Source organism: Vipera berus, assembly GCF_964194415.1.
Source record: "Vipera berus genome assembly, chromosome: 1".
Classification (NCBI taxonomy): domain Eukaryota; kingdom Metazoa; phylum Chordata; class Lepidosauria; order Squamata; family Viperidae; genus Vipera; species Vipera berus.
In genome coordinates, this window is record NC_138202.1 from 275,634,055 (window position 1) to 275,657,560 (window position 23,506).

General features: G+C 38.2%; 1 protein-coding gene across 1 annotated transcript; it reads left to right on the forward strand.

Moving 5' to 3' along the window:
* Nucleotides 1-11,430: 11,430 nt before the first annotated feature.
* VIP (vasoactive intestinal peptide) lies at nucleotides 11,431-20,634 on the forward strand (the record flags this gene model as incomplete). Its single annotated transcript, XM_081312506.1, has 6 exons — nucleotides 11,431-11,537; nucleotides 15,764-15,904; nucleotides 16,497-16,601; nucleotides 18,158-18,292; nucleotides 18,775-18,895; nucleotides 20,626-20,634. The coding sequence occupies 6 exons, from the start codon at nucleotides 11,431-11,433 to the stop codon at nucleotides 20,632-20,634; spliced, it is 618 nt and encodes a 205-aa protein (XP_081168632.1).
* Nucleotides 20,635-23,506: the final 2,872 nt, after the last annotated feature.

Consider the following 23,506-nt stretch of genomic DNA (forward strand, 5'->3'; position numbering starts at 1 on the left):
AGAATCTAATCCTACGCATAGCCCAATGCAAAGCGACTTTTACAACCACACCCATAAGGACGGTCCTGAGTTCACAGATAACACGCTTTACAGATCTGTGATTGGCTCCTTGCTATACATCAGCAATTGGAGCAGACCTGACATAGCTTTAGCTGTGAATCTATTGTCCAGGCACGTGGAACACCCAAAGGAATTCCACTGGACTGCTGTTAAAAGGGTGCTTAGATACCTCAAGGGCACAGCTGATGCCCTCCTTATGCTAGAACCAGAGAAGGGGAAGACGGCCCAGCTCTCCGCTTACTCAGACGCAGACTGGGCTGGCGACTCCAAAAGTAGACGGAGCATTTCTGGTTTCCTCATATTGCTAAATGGCTGCCCAATACATTGGCATGTTAGGCAGCAAAAATTTATTTCTTGCTCCACGGCCGAAGCTGAATTTGCCAGTCTGTCAGACACGGCCAATGATTTGACTTGGTTCAATGAACTGATAACAAACATCTGGGCATCTCCTCCTCTGCCCATCCAAATTCTAGAGGACAACACCGCCGCAATTGCAATCTCGGGCGCTTATGCAGTAGGATCTAGATCTCGCCACATAGACATACGCTACAAAAATGTCAGGCACCTTGCGAAAGAGGGTTTTATATATGTTGAGCACTGTAATACAGCTGACCAGATAGCTGATCTGTTTACCAAACCTGTTCCCATTGACCGGCACAACCTTCTGTGTAAGCGTTTGTGTTTGGCCTTCTGAATGTTTTCATGCATGTCTATGACACCTGCTCGCCCCTTACATACATTCACTGGTCCCTGTCATTGGCTGGCAAGAAGGGGAATTGTTAGATGATTAGTGCCAGCCATTGGCAGTTCCCCAAAAGGATCATCAGATGGAGGCAAAGAGGCTTCTTTGCTTCCACTGATGAGCCAAGGGTCTCGGACCCACAGCCCCATTGGCGAGAGAGTTTTATGGTCAAGGAGGGGCCAAGACCCCCCATAAATACCTCTGCACGAGGGGCTGCTCTTTGTTCTAGTTCTCCATTTTCCAGCTTCTAGTTCTATTCTCCAGTTCTATCTCTACTTCTAACCTCTATTTTAGTCATGTAATGCTAGCTTGTTTTGTTTTATTTTATTTCTCTCTCACATGCAGGCATGAATGCTTTCATGCCAAGTATTTCTTTCTCTTTGATCTATCAGAATAAAACTAATATGATTGCATCTCTGCGTGATGCCTTTGCTTGGAAGCTCCTTTAACGATTCACTCGTGAGAACACCTCACAAAATTAGAGGACTTTTTTCAATAAATAAGTTCTATTACTCAATGGAGTTGAGTAATACTTTAGGTAATTCTCTGAGTAATACCTCCACATACCAACAGTATATGATCATAAATGACCCATTCAATCAGGAAATAGACACTTTTGGTGTCCTGTCAGTTGACACAAAGACAGTGAGGAAGCTGTCACCTTCTGCTTTATTTTAATGTTGTAAATTAAAACAAACAAACAAAAAAAATGTATGGTGATCTGATCCAAGTCTGGGTTGGAGGAAGTTTACTCATTTTGTTCCTCTAATGTGAAAGCAGGATAAAATGGAGAAAAAGTGCCTACAGTAGTAGACAAGCCCCATTCTTGGGTGTCCATTCAAGGGCTTTGTCTCTGTGGGAAGTGGCATGAAAGGGAAGGAAAGCTTCAGTTTCTCCTATTTATGGGAATAATTTATGGAATTATTTTGACTATAAACAATCCTAGTGCTGTTTTAAGGCAACCTTCTCTAACCCTATAATTGACTGGATTAGGAGCATTGCATTGCAGGCTAACTCTGCCTGCAGCCAGCAGTTTGATCCTGACTGGTTCAAGATTGACTCAGCCTTTCATCCTTTTGAGGTTGGTAAAATGAGGACCCAGATCGTTGGGGGACCCAGATCGTTGCTGACACTGCAAACCGCTTAGAGAGGGCTGTAAAGCGCTATGAAGTGGTGTGTATTGGGACTTTTCAATCTTTTCACAGATTGTACCACTTTAAAGGTAAAGGTAAAGGTTCCCCCGCACATGCATGCTAGTCGTTTCTGACTCTAGGGGCTGGTGCTCATCTCCGTTTCAAAGCTGAAGAGCCAGCGCTTGTCCGAGGACGTCTCCGTGGTCATGTGGCGGGCATGACTAGACGCCAAAGGCGCACGGAACGCTGTTACCTTCCCACCGTAGTGGTCCCTATTTTTCTACTTGCATTTTTACGTGCTTTCAAACTGCTAGGTTGGCAGAATCTGGGATGAGTAACAGGCACTCACTCTGTTATGTGGCACTTGGGATTTGACCCGCCAAACTGCCGACCTTCTGATCGACAAGCTCAGCGTCCTAACCCACTGAGCCACCGCGTCCCACGTACCACTTTTAGGACATGACAATATTTGAGTACCACCAATGCTTAGCAAGGTGTCAAAAACTTGATGGCTAAAAAAAAGGGGGGGGATTTTGGGTTTTAGTGATTAGATTCATTTGTTATAGAAATGGCTAGTTTATAATATTATAGAAAAGTAAAAAGTTGAGGTTCAACATTAGTGCTTCCTTCTGCTGCAATAGAGGAAGTATGTTTTTTTGCCCTTCTCCCCCTTACTTTTTCCACTTTTTCCTCCCCACTGTGTCCTACTATTTGCTTTTGTATTTTTGTATTTTATTCTATAATCTAATAAAATATTACAAACTGTAGAAAAAAGTAAAAAAAGTACCAGTTTAATTTCTTCAGTGGCTGTTCCTTTGCTGAATCACTTTCCCTTTGTACTGACAAATGTATGATGAATTTACCCATGTTTATTAATATGCACCACTACCAGCTAGTTCAGGGGTCTTCAAATTTGGCACTTTTAAGACTTGTGGACTTCAACTCCCAGAATTCCTCAGCCCTCATGGATGGTTGAGGAATTCTGGGAGTTGAAGTCCACAGGTCTTAAAGTTGCTAAGTTTGTAGACTCCTGAGCTAGCTGGTTGGCTCTTCTCAGCTCTTCCACAGTGTAGTAAGAATGCACCCTTACCCCCCAATCCCTTTCCTGTACCCTTAAAGAGACAGGAATCAAGTGTAAAGCAAGAAAATAAAGAAACACAAACTCTTTAAGCTGCCTCAGGCATGTCACATGTCACAATGTTGCAATTCTAGGCCAAAAGGCTCCAGCGAATGCGAAAAGCTTTAGCTTTAAATTAAGCCAGTTTTACCTTAGCTGGTTTTATCTTTATAAACACACTATTCTGTGTTCTTGTGCTGCAAGAAGTGAAATGATTCATATTTTATCCTACTTAATCTCTCTGTCTCTGGTCTTTTTCTGTGTATCTCTACGTCACTGTCTCTATCTGTCTGTCTGTCTGTCTCTATGCATCTCTCTTTCTCTTTCTCATTCCCTCTCTCATACACACAACACGTACATATAAACAAGCACAAACAGGGCAGATAGTCTCTGGCATAATGGAAAATAACCACAAATTATTGTACAAGGTAGAATCAAATAGTAAATGTTGCGAAATGATAATATCTATAGCGGCTTCCCTCTTCCTCCTGAGTCTCTGTCCCTCAAACCTTCTTCAGAGAATCACAGAACCCAACAAAATAGATTTGGGGATACATTGTAGGCTGAAGGTTGCACAAGAGATATAGGATGGAGACAGGGACAGTAGAAACTTCATCTACCCAATGCCTCATGGCATGATTGAGTACAAACCAACCAGACGAGTAGAAGCCCACTTCATTGGGGTTTCCCCCCCCCAAAAAAAAGTTCAATGATTCACCCTGTCAATCCCAACAACTCACACCACTGTTGTCAGAATAAAACAAACAAGAATCCAATAAGACGTTCCATTAGAATGAACACAAATCTGGCTGTGAGTTTCCCCCATGCATTCAATGGATGGAGAAAACATTGTAGGGACATGAAAACTTACTGCTATCCATAAATCCCTCGGTGCTTAATCCAGGATGCCAGAAACGACATTTAAATGTATTTACTAGGATCAAAAGAGACAGAAATAGATGTTTCTTTTCTGTTAGTGCTGGACATGACATTGATCTGCCGGTTGATATAAATGGTCTTTCAATGTAAGAAGAGCAAAAAGATTTGGAAAAGAGATAACATTTGGAGAATATTTGGGAGGAGGAGCTGACACACATGCAACCGCTTATTTATGAGTGATAAAAGACAGTTCAAGGTTAGCATCCCCAGTGTGGATCAATTGTAGGTAGGCAGCAAACTGCATTTCAGATACCAGGAACTGATTAAGGAGAGTGGTAGAAAGTAAAAGCTATAAACATTCATTCCATGGTCTTAAAGTCGTGTCCATCTGTACTTTTGGAAGAGGGGCATGGATTGATTTTTGGAAGTTATCAAAACTTTCCTTTCCTCTTTATGCGTAAACATGAACGACCGTGGAATTGACCAATTTTAATGCAGGATGCCTTAAAAACCTTACTACAGGTAGTCCTTGACTTATAACAGTTCATTTAGCGACCATTCGAAATCACACGGCACTGAAAAAAGTGACTTATGTCTGTTTTTCATGCTTATGACTGTTGCAGCATTCCCATGGTCTTGTGATCAAAATTCGGATGCTTGGCAACTGATTCACATTCATGATGGTTGCAGTGTCTTGGGGGGGGGGGGTCAAGTGATCATCACTTGTGGCCTTCTGATAAGCAAAGTCAATGGGGAAGCCAGATTTACTGAACAATCGTTTTACTAACTTAACAGCTGCAGTGATTCACTAAACAGCTGTGGCAATAAAAGTTGTTAAATGGGGCAAAAATCACTTAACAATTGTCTCACTTAGCAACAGAAATTTTGGGCTCAATTGTGGTCGTAGGTCGAGGACTACTGGTACTCCACCCTAAGGAAATTATACCCCTCTACTCTTTAATTAAGTATATTCAGAGGATACCACCCTGGAATCAAGAACCTTCCCTATGACGGCTCCAGGATTTCCCTTCCTCTGATGCACAGTTTTTCATCCCTTTTAAATTGTACTTGAAATCTAGTTTTATATTCTGGTATTCCCTTCCTGAAGAGCACTTTATTTTATTTATTGAGGGCTGTTTTCATAATGTGGCATAGAGTTTTATTGAACGGCTTGTTTATTTTAACTAAAGATATTACTGATAATTTATGTTGTAAATCCCGCAGGCAGTTTTGCCAGGAATAAAACACTTAATTTAATAGCTAGGTGGTGCTGTTGAGCTATATGGAAGCACAATTGTTCCTTTCTTTGCATGATTTCTGAAAGGTGTGGAATTTAATTTGTGGCTATTAGCAAACTGAAGAAGTGACAAATATGCTGCGATTCCTCCTCCCTGTTTGCTTCTCTGTGTTCTTTAATTTCTTATATTCTCTTTCCATTAGCATATTTCATTTTACTTGTGGGTGAAGCTTTGTTCTTGAGCTTGTGGGTTGGTTTCTGAATATTTTGTTACCAGGCTAGGTAACATCTTCAGCAGAGTTTAAGGCAGGAGTGGCAAACTGCGGGCCAGATGCGTCACCAGGAAACCACGCCCACCCCATTGCCGGCAATGGAGAAAAAGCTCCGATATGTCACGTGACATCACGTGATGTCGTGAGTTTGACATGTCTGCTTTAGGAGATGTCAATGCCATTTGACTTGTGTTTGCTCCTATTCTATCACCTCCTTGCTAACTTATTCCGTGCTCTTCTAATACTCTTTAAAACAAACAGAAAGTAAATATACAAATAATTAAACACAGGTTCTGTTCCTATTAGTCCATTTCTGTACAAGGCTAAAAGCAACTTCCATTTACGCAGGTACCGTACATTAATGTTGAATATGAAGATTACATCTATCTAGCCATGGATATTAGCCATGAGAGCTAAATGAAATATACACATTGAGAAATGTGTATCTCAGTACAAGAAACTGGACATGTATAACAAACAAGAGTGCTCATAGACCGCTATAGGAAAGAGGATGCAGAAGATTTTCTGTTATTATGTGAACCATGGAAGAGTAGGATATATTTATTAATTTAATTAGTAGGACAAATCTAGAGGAAATCTATTTCCCTTAGATTGTGATCTTGATTTGAATCCTGACAGTTACCACCTTATGCTAAGCTTGTGCTAAATTACTATGCAGTGATAGACTGCCTTGAATTGTAGAGAGGGGGGATATGCTTTGGGAAATGAAAGTAAACGCTGTATCTCCTCGAGATGCTGCCTCAAGATTACCCAGTTGGAAGAAGGAGGGGGCTGCATATCCTTGCACTGTCTGTTAGGAAAACAACTTGCCTGAATTACATTGGTTACACTGAGGGGAACAACGAGAGACAGTTAAGGGAGGAAAAAGTAGAACTTAGGGATTTTGGCATGCAATTTTCAGTTCTGACTTTGCTTTACTGCAATATACCTAACCTCTAATTAATTATACCTTTCTCAACAAATGGAGCCAAGGATCATTTCTAATTACAGATTTGAGCTGTGGCAGGTTTGGCAAATCCATTGTTTACCTCCCTCTCTTCTTTTTTTTCTCTTTCCACTTCTTACTTCCATGTGATAAGGAGAACCTGGATGACTGCAAGAGATAAATTCTCTTCCCCTAAGACAGAACAAGTTTGGTTTTTTTTCTTTGCCAGTCATGAAATAAGAAGAGGAACAAGCTTCCTGGGGAATTAGTCTTTTGTAAGCACTCTGGTTTAGGTCACAGCTGTCAACTCGGAAAGAGATTTCCAGACATTTCTTCTGAGGCTTACTTCATTTAATTTTTACATTAAATGAATTAGAAAATATGATTAAAGATCATTGAACGTTCTCCACCAAGTTTGTCTAAACTTACAAACCCATGAATCAGAGGCAAGATAAAAAGATGAAAACTTTATTAGAAGGAAGATCTTCTCTGTTTGGTAGGCTTTGAGACTAAACTGATTTAACTTTGGAATATGTTCTTCTAATTTCTGTGGTATTTTATTTATGAGTATTTGAATTTCACTTTCAACATTTATTGGCCAAACATTCAGTGGAAATTAGTTTTCCAGTGAAAAAAAGAAAAAAAAACCTTCAATGCAAAGTAAGCATTGCTTAGCTTCATGCTTATTTTTTTCCATTAGAATTGATGGAATTTAGTATTTTAATTTGGCTGGATCATGCTTTCATCTTGAAACAAAACTAATCAGTGACTGTTTATTGCAGCTTTCACAAGTGGTTTCTTCATGAGGGTTAAATTCAAAATATACATTGGAAGTGAAGGTCTACATTTTGTGGGGGTGAACATTGGAGAGGCAAAGCACTTGTTCATGACTGGCTAGTTGTGTAATATAGATATAAATACCTCACATACCTATTATTTCTAAATATTAAGACCATGATTGTTTAAAAGAGTATCACCGTTTTCTGTTTTTATCCCAGATTCGTCACAAGTAATATTTTTATTCATTAATTCACCTCTTCAACCCCAACTTAAAATCAAAGATGCTCTTGATAGAATTAATCTAAGCAGTTTTTCCTAATTGTCCATCAACTGTGGCTTTGTCCAGAAACCCCAGATTAGGAATTATATATGAATACTAAATAGCCAGCTACACACACACACACACACACACACAAAAACTTCAAAGCATTTATATAAAACTGTACCAATTAACAATGTAACTTGCGATAAGGCCTCTGTTGCTATGTAGGGTGATACTTGCATTCTTTTAACAAATATGTCAGACAAAGGGAATACTGCTGATGCAACTTGGGACAATTTTTTCTGTCAGGTTTCTCAGATGAGGGGAAAAAGTAAACATGACTGAGCCTTACATGCCTAACTTGTGGACATGTGTGCTTGATAAAAGGTACCTGAAATTCCCATCATTAAAATACAACAATTTATTTTATTGCTCTAACACAGACATGTCAAACACAAGGCCCGGGGGCCAGATCCGGCCCGCAAAGTGGTTTCATGTGGCCCCCGAAGCCATCCTGGAAACAGTGAGGGAACGGTTCCTGCTGCCTTGGCCCTGGCCCAGAGACCCTCCTTCTGCCAGAGACCCCCAGATCTGTCCCACTCCTGCCCGGGGCCCCATAGGCACCCTTGATGCCAATGATGTAGAGCTGGCCATGCCCACCCAGTAGGCCATACGCACTCCAGCTGCACCCACCCAGTAGGCCGCGCCCACCCTGGCCATACCCACCCGGCCCTCCGAGGGCAACCACGATGCTGATGTGGCCCTCGGTGAAATTGAGTTTGACACCCCTGCTCTAACAGATACTGTCCTGAACAGATAAACATTACAGTAGCTTTCGGAATTACAAAATTTCCTTCCTGGTGGAAACCTTACCTTTCAGATAGCCTCTCTTTTATGCCTCTAGAATATATTTGCAAATGTATTGAGAAAGTGTTTTGTTTAAAATAGTAGGTACATTTATATATCATACATAGTTTCATCTGTATCTCAAATTAATTACATCTTTATTCTATGATTAGACATTTAATAGGAACTAAATGAACATTCTATTGAGGAACATTTTCTTGAATTCCTGTTGTTGTTGTTTTCTTTAAATTGTATTAGGTGTGACTAGATGATTCTAGCAAGTCTGATGTGTAAATTTAATAATAAATTACCATTATTTGGTTTGACTTGTAGATACAAGGTCCAGTTTATGTTGTATTGATGGACTGATTAAAAAAATACTGTAGTAAAATGAGAAAGCAGATGATGACAAACATTTATACCTGTAGGAATACACCAGGATTCAAAGGATGACAAATATCAGTCATGTTCCATATAAACTCAGCAGATAGCTTAAACTTACATTTCAGATCTTAGAACAATTGTAGTGGCATTGTTAGTTTTCAAATAATTAAAATAGTTTTCAAAGAAATAAGCTACATATAACTCTAGAAAGACAGTCAAAACAAATATTCTCAAAATATTCAAGAGGGTTTAGGTAACCATTTAGCGTTGTGACTTGAATATGGCCTACTGATAATTCAAAAAGAAAGAAAGGCCAGTACTCTCTTTAATTCTGTTCACGAACCATAAAAATTAAAAGGGAACATTCTCTCTGCTAAAACTGAGAAAAGTAGGGAATTCTACTGAGGGAGATAATCCTTTTTCTTCTCCATGCATCTTTAAAGTCACATATATATTACTTTAAGGCTGTTTTGCAAGCTACAATGCTTGGGCTTATTTTCATTTGTTTAATTTCCTAAAAATCATCTTAATATATACTCCAACTCTGGAGCATAGCATTTAAACAAATGCAATGATATTGAACATATATCAAACTTTGCTCAATTCTTCTGACAATCCTGATGAATGCTAGAGCCTTGTAACCATTTTTTTTCTCAAGGGTATTTGGAAAGGGGTACCCATCACAACCAATATTAGTTGATAAGGTTCTGTCTTACCAGCTTAATTCCACGTTTCCTAAAGCAGTTGACCACTTTGCCTGGCCCAGTGTTACTCATCTTGAGTTGTTCATCAATCAAGTGATAAATCGACTAATCAGAGAAGGAGGGGTGTGTGTGCCTTCCCTTGAATTAAGTATGAACTTCCTTTGTCTCATAATATCCTTAACAAAACCATGATGGATATTTCCATATGCCCCCTGGGGAATGTGACGTCTCCTGCATAATGTGATCGCCGTTTCTGAAGTGGAAAAGTGGTCCTGTATATATAAACCTATTAAATGAGACAGCTGGAAAGGCTGCACTAAGCCTGCAAAGAAAAGCAGGCTGGTAAACTTCAGACCAGCAGACCAGATACTTGCCTTTGAATACTCTGCTCAGTATCTGAAGAAGAAAGTGTGGCACACTGAAGAGAAATTCAGCACCTAGGAGAGCTCCACGTATCCCTTGTACAAAAATCACCATTACTGCATTTTTGAGGAATCCAAAAGTCTGTCTTCTGGCGTGGTAAGTAAAAGTTATATGCGTTCATTTCAGTCTAGAGAAATATATTTTTTTCCTAAATTCATTTTTAGATTTTCTGTCTGTATGTTGGTATGTTGGTATGACTTAATAATAATACAAAGAGTTATCGCAATGAATTCGAAATATGAATTTCTCTTCGGGGATGATTTTCTGATTTCTCTCTCAAATAACAAAAGTTTTTTCTTTAAAAAAATGCATATTTCATCATCAGTATTTCATATTCTTTTTGAATTGTCTCTTTTCCTTGAATAAAAGGGGATATTCATTATTCACCTTCCTCTGATCATTTAAACTATTTCCTTTATATGCAGTTTAAGAGTTTTTAAATAAATCATGAAGATTTTTTCCCCATCATTTTTCACATTCACGTGTTTAAAGTGTAGTTAAGAAATATGTAATTTCTCTAAAATTATTCACTTAAATTTCAGTGGTACTCTCTCTCTATTTTTTACATTAACTCTGTTCTTGTGATCAGATAAAATGAATACTTTTTTAAAAAACAATGAATAGATTTCAGTTGCAGAACATATTCCTGAGGGGAAGCTGTGTTAGACTGTGACAATAAAAACAATAGACAATTTTGTAGCAGCTTGAAGATTTATATGTTTTTTATAGCAGAAGCTTTATTTGGTCACACTCTCCCTTGGATAAATATTTTCAGGAGAATGGATCACCATCACCATATAAGTTTTTCTCCTTCTTTCTTGTCTCTAATCTCAGAGCTCTTTATGTGGATGTTATGGAGTACTTTTCTATGAGTTTACTGGTGTTTCAAATGTTTGGCTCTGTTTTCTGTCATAACTTCAAAGCAAGTGCAGCCAGTACAAGTTCTTTGATGCTATTTTTAACAACAGGATAAAATTACTTTGAAAATCAAGATGATCTTAGTTAATATTTTGACACTTTAATTATATATAATTAGCAAAATTGTTTATCTGTCAATCATCTATTTCCACCCCTTCCCCCATATCCTCTGAACCTCAACCTCTGCTTTTAATGTCAGGATTCATTTAAAATTTCTCTGCATGCCATATGCTTAACCTCAAGAAAGAAAGCGTTTATCAAGTAGCAGAGCATAGCTATGATATTCAATATATTATTAATGTTATTCATATTACTAGTAACAGTTTTTCTTATAAATCAGCCGATTCTTCTGTGGAGACCTGCATAATAATTCCTATTGCAGATATTCACTATGAAGAAATTTCTGGCCTCTGAGTATTTTAATGAAAATGTCTAGTCCACATTCTTAATTCATAATTAGAGCTATAAATGAGCACAGGTACAAACACACACACACACATAAACACACACACACACACACACACCTCTATCTATATGATCTACACCTACATTTATATCTATGTCTATTGTAGATCTAATTTACTGTAGATGTACATCTCTCCCTCTCTCTCCCTCTCTCTCTCAATGGTACTGATTTTCCAAAACAACCTCCTTCTGACAAGATCTTTATCAAGTATTGGACACTGATAGCGTGTTCTGTCATTTTTGCCAATCCAGGTCAAAAGAGATGGAACACAGAAGTAGCTCCCATCTTCTCCTCTATTTCACATTCCTCTATGTTTTCTGCTCTCAAGTCATTGCCTTGCCTCCTTTAGGAACATATTCAGCTATAAGGTAAGAAAACCCTAAGCAATTTCTTCTACAACTGATAACATGAGTTGCAAATTTAAGAACTACTTGATTCCTATGGACTGAAATAAGACAACTGTTGCTTGTGTTGATAGCCAAATCTAATGGCAAATATTATTGCTTCCACTGTCACAAAGTCATCTAAAGAATGTTATACTACTTTTTACTCTTTAACAAATAGATACTGGAATATTTATTTAGGTAAATAAGTTAGGTATTTTTGAGCTGTTGCAATTGGACTTTACCTGTATACATGGATTAGGGTAGAAAAGACAAATTAATTCCAGAAATATTAAAATAATAATAATAATAATAATAATAATAATAATAATAATAAAGATTTAATCAGGGAATTTACCACTCTTCAATTTGGGTGTCTTTAAACTATTAAACTCAAGGCTTGGATAAGTGTGTGTGTGGGGGGGGGAGGAGATAGATTTCCATATATGCAGAAAGCACTTTATTATCATTCTTAAGAAGTGAAGCAGGGTTGGCCTAGTAGTTAGTACTTACATGGCAGACCAAAAGGAAATACTAGTGTTGTAGTCTAGACTGGAATTAAAAAAAATCATTCTGGAAGTTGTACTATTTTATCAAGAAAACAATATATTATTCATATAATCACTTTGCACCCAGTTTTGGTCACCATGATATTAAAAAGATGTTGAGATTCCAGAAAGAAGGCAGAGAAGAGCAAGACAAATGATTAGAAGACTGGAGGCTAAAACATATGAAGAATGGTTGCAGGAACTGGGTGTGTTTAATGAAAAGAACTAGGACTAGAGATGACATGTTCCAATATCTAGGGGGGGCTGTCACAAAGAGGGGGAGAGGTCAACCTATTTTCTTAAAGGCAGAACAGGAAGCAATGGATGGAAATTAATCAGAAAGAGCCAACCTATAAATAAGGAGAAATTTCCTGACAGTTAGAACAATTAAACAGTAGAATGGATTGCTTTTAGAAGTTGTGGTTGCTCCATCACTGGAGGCTTTTAAGAAGAGATTGGACAATTATTTGTCTACATGGCTTAGGTCCGGGATATTTGCAGGACCGTCTGCTGCCAGGAATGACTTCCCTCCGCCCTGTGTGCTCACACAGAGAGGGTCTCCTCAGGGTGCCGTCGGCCAGACAATGTCGGCTGGTGACCCCCAGGGGGAGGGCCTTCTCTGTTGGGGTGCCTGCCCTTTGGAATCATCTCCCCCGAGAACTTCAGATGTCCCCAGATCTCCGGTCCTTTCGTTGCGACCTAAAGACATACCTTTTCCAACTGACCGACCTGGACTGATGTTGGGGGTTTTAATCATGTTTTAATTTTTACAGGTTTTAGTGGGGCTTTGTAAAATTTAATTTCTTTTAATATTTGTATTCATTGTTTTTATTGTTGTTAGCCGCCCTGAGTCCTTCGGGAGATAGGACGGCATATAAGTCCCATAATTAAATTAAATTAAATTAAATTAAATAGTATAGGGCCTCCTGCTTGAGCACGGGGTTGGATTAGAAGACCTCCAAGGTCCCTTCCAACTCTGTTATTCTGTTATGTAGTGGTATGTGGGAATGATTTTGACAGACAGGAGGGAAGAGGCACAGCCAAGATAACAGTGTGATAACTAAAATTTGAGTCTGAAGGAGAGTGTCTCAAAAGGAAGCCCTTAGGTTTTTCAGAGAGCAAAACTGTTCTGAAAAATACTTTCAGACTTGCAAGAGTCTGTAACCATATAATTAAGATAGAACTAGTATTCCTGGTTGTGCTTATCTGAATTAGTTAACATCAATGCTGCATGTATAACCCTCACTTTTACATGTTCATATGTATGGTCCACAAATTGACTCAAGCCCTATTTATTTAAACCCACCATGATAAGTAAAGAAATGGAAAGCAGGGTGGGGCAAATAATTACTAGCTCACATTTACTAATTATATTAACATTCTTTGAAGTAGTGAGCATGAGAAAGCTGGGGGTAAAAATAATAGAGTTGCCATAACTCAGGTAGCCATGGTTAGTGGTAAATGCCACCCAATTATAACTCAGAAGAACATTTTATTTTCTAAAAGCTTGAGAACATCACCAATAGATCCTCATTAGAATGTTTAAAGTAGAAATCTATCCAATGAAATGCACAGATTAACTGAAATGCAGGATATGCAGTATGCAGGAGAAAAATGATCAAATAAATATTTCATATTTTTACAATATGCAAATTTCACCCAAAACAACACATGAAAAATTGAAAAAGATTAAGAAATTTACATTTATAACCAATTATTTCATACATGCAATTTCATCAAATGAAAACTTATTTTAAATTACTAATTTATCAGTAATTTGAAGAGTCAGACAAAAGATATTATAAGAGAGTATTATGTGAGAGTGGAATAATTTTGAAATGCCATAATTCCCTTCAAAAGAAATAAACCTTTTATATTTTTCCAGATTTCTTTTTTGATACAGAAAAGAATTTTCCATGAAAAGGAAATTATTACTATATTATGGTATATCAAATCACCTATTAATTTTTATTAGCTCTAGGAAAGGTGTTAAGGAAATATTTAGGATTATTAATCTGTCTATCATCCATCTGTCTGTGTCTGTCTGGCCAGCTGGCTAGCTGGCTATCTGCTTTTATGAAACCCATAACAAAGAATCCTGATCTAATATGATCCCAGAAATCAGTCCTTTTCCTGTTTTATTGTAAGATTAACTAGAATTAGTAGCCTTTGCAGCCTTTGTCTCTACGAAGGGGAAAATCTGCATTCTGTGGCTCCAGGGATGTTCTCCTTATAATCACAGAATTGCATATTTAATAACGAGGGGAAAGTTAAAAATAAATAGACATTATAAGATGTTCCCTGTTTCAGATAAAACACTCAAGGAAAGCAATAGAATCTTATAAACATGGGTAGTAGTTAACAACTAAATGTCATGACATTCAGTCTGTAAAAAAAAGAAGCATATGCCAATTTCTCTAAGCCTAAGATTCAAATGGGCATTTGCCTAATCATACTATCAACTGAAAAATTAGTAGAACATTAATTGGAAGAAAGCACATTGAATTATTGGTAAAACAAAGGTCTTTGCTTGCCCAAATGTTACAGAAAGTAATATACACATTGCAATAAGACTGAAAGATTTGTAACTGAATTAAGTATAACAGCAGAGAAGCAAATATTTGGAAGCCTTTAAAACAAGTCATACTTTCCCAACATAAGGCTAATTAGCAAATTCCTTACGCTAAGGCAGCCAAGGAACTTTCTGAGTGAGATTGGAAAAACTACGTAATCATTCTCTTGTAGGAACATTGGCATCCTTCTCACCATTAGTTTCTACCGTCCACCCTTTTCATTCGCCCAGCATGAGCTTTCCAAGCACTATTATTTTATATCCTTATTGCAAGCCTTATCATGGTCCCTCTTTTCCAGTAAGGAGGAGGAGGAGAGACCTAATCAATTTATATTAAGAGCTGATTCTTGGCTACCACTAAGGACCATATGTCCCAAAAACTGGTGCTTCATTTCTTCCCAATAGCATATCAAAAATAAATAGATGTAAACATGTTAGAGCTAAATTTTCAAGGTCACCTTATATTATCCCCCTTTTCCACCTCTCGCTGTGGGAACAATGGAACAGAAGAAGGATGTAACAGGAAAGCAGTATTAAGGGTAGCAAACTGTAAGTTCTGCATGTATTTTTGGTTTGTGTGTTCAATGGAAAATCTTTAGAATCCTTATTCATAGGCTAACATGCTGAAGTCTGATGAAGATTCTTTCTATAAGGAAATTTTGTACTGTATGTTTTGACAACTTGGCTTCCACATTCATATTTTAATATTTTTACGTTCATCCTGTTGTTATATATAATGAAATAATAGAATGGGGACTTCAGTTCATATCTATTTATTGTCAGGCGTATGTGTTCTTTCTCCACACAGCCCATCAGAATGAAATTGTCCATATTTAATTAACTGATTAATATCACTCAGTTAAGCAAATGATTCAAAATCTCACATTGTTTCAGTTCTGCTTGGAATATTCTGGTGTGAGAGCACAGCATGTTTTCCTTCTGCTTTTAGACAATGGAGGAATATGCTACCATTATGACATGAGCAGGTGACTTTAAAGTATCTTTGAAGTCCTTGTCTGTGAGAATGCTCTCCTTCCAAATCATTCTCAACATTTTTACCATCCTATTTCCCCTCCTTCAACCTTTCTCAGACTAGGAAACAGAATACCATTTGATGGACAAAGTGAATCTGATCACACCCAAAGTTCATTAAAACCTGAGGCTGACATTCTTCAAACTACTGTACCTGAAAATGAGAAGTTCTATTTTGATATGTCCAGAGCTATTGACAGGTAAAAACTTTGAACTCTAATAAACACTGAAAAAGGGACGCGGTGGCTCAGTGGGTTAGGACGCTGAGCTTGTCGATCGGAAGGTCGGCAGTTTGGCGGGTCGAATCCCGAGTGCCGCGTAGCAGAGTGAGCGCCTGTTACTCGTCCCAGCTTCTGCCAACCTAGCAGTTCGAAAGCACGTAAAAATGCAAGTAGAAAAATAGGGACCACTGCGGTGGGAAGGTAACAGCGTTCCGTGCGCCTTTGGCATCTAGTCATGCAGGCCACATGACCACGGAGACGTCCTCAGACAAGCGCTGGCTCTTCGGCTTTGAAACGGAGATGAGCACCGGCCCCTAGAGTTGGAAACGACTAGCATGCATGTGCGGGGGAACCTTTACCTTTACCTTTTAAACACTGAAAAAAAAAGTCTTTGTGAACTAATGTTGATAAATTCACTGAGGCCTTTTGCTCTGTAGTTCTACATGTCCTGTTTGAAATAAAGACTTTGCAACAAGGAGTCAATTCACAGCATTTTCTGTGCATATCACCAATGTATATTCATTTTCATTTCTGTATAATAATATTGGTCATACATTTTAAATCATTATAGAAATACAAGACATGCTGATGGGCTCTTTACAAGTGGCTACAGCAAACTTTTGGGTCAACTTTCTGCAAGAAAGTATTTGGAATCCCTAGTTGGAAAAAGGATTGGGTAAGTGATTGTACCTTGTGTTTCCCCAATGCTGGTTACCTTTAAATACTCCTATATATTTAATATGATCCAGAATATTTGTAACTTTTTATATTTTGTATTAATGATAAAGAGGTTTGTGGTGGCGAAGAAGAAACCTTTAACTGAACCTAGTAGTGAAATTAGAAATTTGAATTATAACTGAAGAGATATTTACAGTATACTGTATTACTACACCATATCTTTGTTATATTGCAAAGAGGAGAGGTACCAGATGTGGCAAGGAAGACCACACAACTCTATCTGGTACAATTGTCATGATCTTTCCAGGAATGGGAGGACCTTTTCTCAGTTACTCATGTCTTGACTACCTGCTGCAATAGACTATACGTGGGGTTGGCTTTGTAGACCATTTGGAAACTGATGGGTGTTTCACAAAGGATCTGCCTGACACCACTGGTGTAGGAGATGACCAGGCTGAGCTTGAGAGAGAGAGAAAAAAAGAGGATTGTTCTACATGATTCTTTGATCTCCTGGGGAAAAAGATGGGATCTAAACCTAACAGATGAATACATGTATTAGAGAAGTTGAGGTGAGAAAAAAAATAAAATAAAGAGAGAGCTGCTGGAAATTCTGAAGCTAGAACATAACTTAAGAAAAACTCTGATAGTGTGTCGTATACAAAATATGGCCGGTAATGACATGAAAACCTGCCCATTGTGACTTTGCAATCGGTACAAACCAGTTACTTTGAATAAACCGTGAACCGATGAATTAAACTGAGAACAAATCAACTAAGATGCCTCTGGTAAAGCAGAACACCAGAAGCACCCTGTGCCTTGGGTCACCTGCCTTTTATACTGAAAAAGTGATATCAATAATTCAGTAGCAGTGATTTTTTTAAATTTATTTTTAATCCCATTTATATCCCGCCCTTCTCTGAAGACTCAGGGCGGCTTACAATTTAAAGCACAAATCAATGTGCTTAGCAATAGCCTTCATTCTATGTATATGCCTGCTTATTAGGGCTTTCGGGGGGGCCCCCAAGCAGCATTATTACAAAGTCAGCTTATTGCCCCCAACAATCTGGGTCCTCATTTTACCTACCTCAGAAGGATGGAAGGCTGAGTCAACATTGAGCCTGGTGGGACTCGAACCTGCACTAATTGCAGGCAGCTGGTGTTACTTAAGGAGGCATTAGCCCACTGCTCCACCAAGGCTCTTTCACTGTTGTACTTAAATATGCTGGATACTTTGTGGTGGCACCTATTGATGACAGATACTATTTCAAGACCAATTAAAAAAAATAACCATTTTCCACATGGCCCAAACTCCACATTTTATACTTGGATATTCCTTCGAGCTATAATTTCCCTTCAGAGTCATTGTGTTCACAAACCCAAGAAACATTTAATCAAGTGTAATCCGTTAGAGCAGAGGGTAAGATCAAGACAAGTGACTTTGTTGCTGTTGTTTTTTAAAATGAGAATTACAATAAAAGTATGAATGTTGACTGGCCTAGTCTTCAAGAGGCTTGTGCATTAATATGCTTCTTGCAACTCCATTTTTACTTGAAGAAACAACAACCCCCTTGATGAGCAGGTGCCAGTCAAACGTCACTCGGATGCTGTCTTCACTGACAACTACAGCCGTTTACGAAAACAGATGGCGGTGAAGAAGTACCTGGACTCTGTTTTAACTGGGAAAAGAAGGTAGACAGAGGAAATGCCTAAAAATACCTGGGTTTTATAGGGATCAGACAGCTACAGTATAACCCATTAAGAAAATCTTCTTTTTAATGTATTGAAAAACAATTAGCAACAGTGGCTTTTCTTCTGAGGACAAATTATCATAAAAATAGTTTTAAAGCACAGCAAATTGTGTACTGAAAGAAAGGTGAGCATGACCCGTGCGTTTTCCATTTGTTATTTTTTGACATCTTTCTGCATGCAAAGGAATTACTTAGCAAAGAATTGGTGACCTAACTCACAAATGGTTTTATAATTACTAAATAAAAAGCTTTGTATTGTGTTTCCATGAAATAGCTATACGTTATTTTATACGACAAAACTATTTGAGATGTATCTTTTCAGTAAAAAGACCTGTAACGTTTGGCACAATAAAAGGCAGAAGCACGAAGATTATTTCGCTCCTGAGATTCAACAAAATGTGCATTGTTTCTCTGCCATTTTAGTCAAGAAGATCTCAACCCACCCAATCTTCGGGATGAAGTAGAATTGCTTGAACCAGCCTTCTCAGAAAATTATGATGATGTCACTGTTGATGATATGGGTCTTCTGAATCGCCTCCCACTGGTAGGTTGAAATTTGTTCCCAATAAGAGAAATCACCTGATCTTCAATCCTTGACACCCATGACATGGCTACTCCTCTCCCCCCCTTTGCAAAAAAACCTCTTAAATTATATAGCTTCATATCACAAGAAGCTAAATGCAGGGCTTAAATATATGTAAGCTAATGAAAATTAATAGTTTGACATGATTAACTTGCTCAGTTTGCTGGGATTTTTCTTAAACTGTTAATATTAAGCTGAAGCTCAGGCAAGAATAATCTCTTTGACATGATTGCACAAGCGCTGCCCTTTAATGAGATAGATAGAAGATAGAAGATAGATGATAGATCAGTGGTCCCCAACCAATGGACCATGGACCAGTACTGGTACGCAGCATGCCAGCAACCGGTCCGCACAAACAAGCAAAGCCCCATCTGTGGGATGCAGGCAGCACACAAAACCATGCACCCTCCAGTCCGTGGAAAAACATCTCTCCACGGAACTGGTCTAGTGCCCAAATGGTTGGGTACCTCTGAGATAGGTGATAGATAGATGATAGATGATAGATAGATAGTCCATAGATTTTTCTTCATATCCTTCTGATTAATTGAAATTGAATTTGTAGCCGACAATCCCCAAAGTTTATCCTGACATACCAGACCTGCACTTCCATTGTCTCATAGCTGTCACTCTCAGACTCTGAGTTCCCATACATATGAAACTGAAATTATGTTCAAAGCAGTGAGTTGCTCTGCATTAAGCCAGTCAAAAGTGATCTATGAAGGAAAATACAAGACCCTCTTCAGTGGATTATGAAGTTAAAATGGACCTCCTTGCCTAGATCTTTTTTTTTGGAGATGGAATTTAGTGAGACAAAGAACCTTATGACATATCTGGAGAAGATATGTACAATATATGTGGACCCTTGGGACAGACAACGGGAAATACAATTTGTACTTAGTTCAAAATATTGGCTATGCAATATCTTAACAAGCATATGCCTATTTAGGATACCAGCCAGCCAGGCATGCTTTCTCTCATTGATTAATTTAGTTCTAAGCATGCTCTATACCCTTTGATTTGCTGCCCCTTGATATAATGTTCTATTATCCTTTTGGAGATTGCTTTGAGGTAACCAGGCTAGGCAAGTGGGGAAATATCAGATTCTACTTGAAAGACATTAAACTACTAGACCACAGGTCTGCAACCTGCGGCTCCGGGGCCGCATGCGGCTCTTTCAGACATCTCCTGCGGCTCCCGGTCCTCTGCCATGTGCAGTCCAAAAAAAAAAAAGTGGGACTAAAAAAGTTCAACCAATCAATTCAAATATGCAGGATACGTGCATATCTCGCCTTGGCTCTACTCTTCAGTCAAACCCTGTTCTGCGCATGTACGCGCATGCGCACACATTTTTTTGCGGCTCCCAGTTTTTCCTTTTGTGAGGGAACCGGTTCCGAGTGGCTTTTTCACTGTTTCAGGTTGCTGACCCCTGTACTAGACTATACATGTAGCATTGGAACATAAAAAGCAGCAATGATGGATCAGGCTTAAACCCTATCTAAGGGTTTAAACCCTATTCAAGGTGATCAATTTAATCCCTCTATGAATCATAACAACTGCTTCTTAAATCTTTCACCATCCAGCTTTACTGGATGAACTTTAATATTCATTTTTTGTACTGTAATATGTTAATATTACAGTACAGAAAATAAACAACCTCTATAATAAAATAATACTCTATATTTTCTCCCTAGGATCAATAGGTCAGAACAATGTTATATAAACGGGGCAAACAATAAACAAAATGCAGGCAATTAGTACTTTTATATTTAAAGATAGTGATGTTAGAAATACTGCAGATGTCAGAGCAGAATCTTTCAAGAATTTATTTAGTTTCTACCTTCCTTCAGCTACCTTCTAATAAAGGTCCTATAAAAACGATCCATGTTCAGAATTCTAAGAGGTCCTAGGAGAGATGGAAAAAAAACAACTTTGGGCTCCAGAAATGAAGGGAAGAATGAAATGAGTTTTCTATCGTTTGCCTGGAAAACAGAATAGCTTCTTCTGGATGCTACTTTCCCAGGATTTTGTCCAAACTGTGGTTCTTCCTTTATTTCAATGTGAGGGTCCAGAATATAATTATACTGTAGATACAATGATTCCTACAGAGGCATCAATTGTTTTGGACTGTGGCTTCCATCAACCCAGTTAGCATGATCAATGGCTAGACATCTGTCATCACTAGAAGGTGTTTAGTCCACTATCACAGTCTATTTATGACAAAGCATCCAGAAGAAGCATTATGATCTAAGAGCATCCTTAGAAGTGTATTGCCTATATTCCCATATTGAGGCCATGTCAGCATTATAAAAGACTTTGCATGCGAATTTGGGGAAATCATACATACAGTAAAGTAGGATATTCTAGCTCAGGGCTCTTCAAACCTGACCCTTTTATGACTCGTGGACTGGTGTGCCTGGCTGAGGAATTCTGGGAGTTGAAATCCACAAGTCAGAAAAGAGCCAAGTTTGAAGACCCCTGTTCTAGTTGGTCATAGATCTCCTTATAATGCAACTTGCACAATTTCTCTATTGGCTGAATTACCAAAAGCCTAAGAAAGTATTTTTTATTGAATTGACTTTCATTGAATTTCTGGAGCACAAGCAACATGTGATATTATTGTTGTTGTTGTTAGTACTACTGCTAAGGATAAAATCTCTCAGTCTAATAGAAGAGTTGTATATCAACAGAAGTATGGAGCTGGCAAGTTTTATAATATTAATTAAGAAAACCTGGCTCAAAAAGTTGACTTAAGAAAACCTCTCACCCTACATTAAAACTGTATCAAGAAAAGTTTTTATTTACTTATATAGTTAGTTTTAAATATCATTTTCCTGTTGACGTGGAAATGGAATTGATCCAGCACACAATCTCTACTAGCTAAGCAGGAAAGGTGGCACACATTAACAAATCTTTCCTAACTCGGCAACCCATCACATCCCCCAAACCCACTTGACAGAATTAGGGGATCTTTCAGAATAAGAATATCTGAATGTTTGGTTGCCAGGAGTTCTATTATTTGTCCTTGCAGCTGAGGCTGCATGCAATATGATAGTAGTGCAATTATATCATCACAGAGGTAGGGCTGGAATTCTCATCCCCTTTCCTTTACTGACGTGGAAATGGAATTGATCCAGCACACAATCTCTACTAGCTAAGCAGGAAAAGTGGCACACATTAACAAATCTTTCCTAACTCGGCAACCCATCACATCCCCCAAACCCATTTGACAGAATTAGGGGATCTTTCAGAATAAGAATATCTGAATGTTTGGTTGCCAGGAGTTCTATTATTTGTCCTTGCAGCTGAGGCTGCATGCAATATGATAGTAGTGCAATTATATCATCACAGAGGTAGGGCTGGAACTCTCATCCCCTTTCCTTAACTTGATGGGTTTCATTTAAAAATAAAATAAAATAATCCAATTAAACTTTACTGGCATAATATATTTTTTTAACTTCTTATTTTGAGAAAAATAGAACACAGCAGAAAATCAAGGTGTAGTTTGTCAAGACATTTCAGGCAGGGGATCATGGGGGAGTGTCATCAAAAGAGGCCATGTGATCTGGCCTTTGTGATTTTGCACCCACCTTTATTCTAGGGCAGGGGTAGGCAACCTTGGCTCTTTTATGACTTGTGGACTTCAACTCCCAGAATTACTGAGCCAGCATGGCTCAGCTTGGAAACCTCTCCCTTTTCTCTCAGCATGGCTGGCTCAGGAATTCTGGGAGTTGAAGTCCATGAGTCATAAAAGAGCCAAGGTTACCTACCCCTGTAAGGGGAAACATTGCAATCAGAACCGTAAATCAGCTGATGAAAATTTCTTTCAATTTCTGGAAATACCTAAAAACTTGAGCCCAAGCTAACAACGCTCAGTTAGTGAGACCAAATTTTTAAGAAATGTTCATTAAAGTGTCTTAAACATTTAAGCTCTTTTTTTTCCTCTTCCTTTCTTTTTCTCTCTTTCCAGAACCTCTGAAGACGACTCATTAAAAAAAAATCCTTCAAAAAGTCCTGGGGGAAAAAAATCCTAAAAAGAAAAAGATCAAGCTATTTTTTTGAGTTTCTCATGGTATTTCAAAGAGATGATTTCATTATTTAAATCAAAACAAATATATATTGTGGAGTGAAATTTGTGATATTTATGTTTCTTATATAATAAAAATGGATGTTTACACTGTAAATAATAACTTAGAGTGATCTGACTGTACATACTGTATGTATGCTGGTTCAACCCATGCTAATTCTCTGTCTTCTGATGCTGTAAGTCTGTTACTTTGATGCCTGCAGTTTCAGTAAAGACAAATAATGCAGAGAAGCAAAATATATCAAGTTGCTGTTTATACTCCATACAGAAAAAGGATTAGGCTCTTTGCTGGATAATTCAGGGATTTCTGTCTTGTCCTTTCCTCGTCCCTTCTATCTCTGCCTTAAGGGAGATGCAGCCAGATATTTCAGAAATATGCTGCAACAAAGCATAAAAGGTATCCATACGAAACCAGGCAGTGTTTGGCTGCCTTCCACCATCAACTTACAACAGTTCATTTAGTGACCATTCAAAGTTACAGCATCACT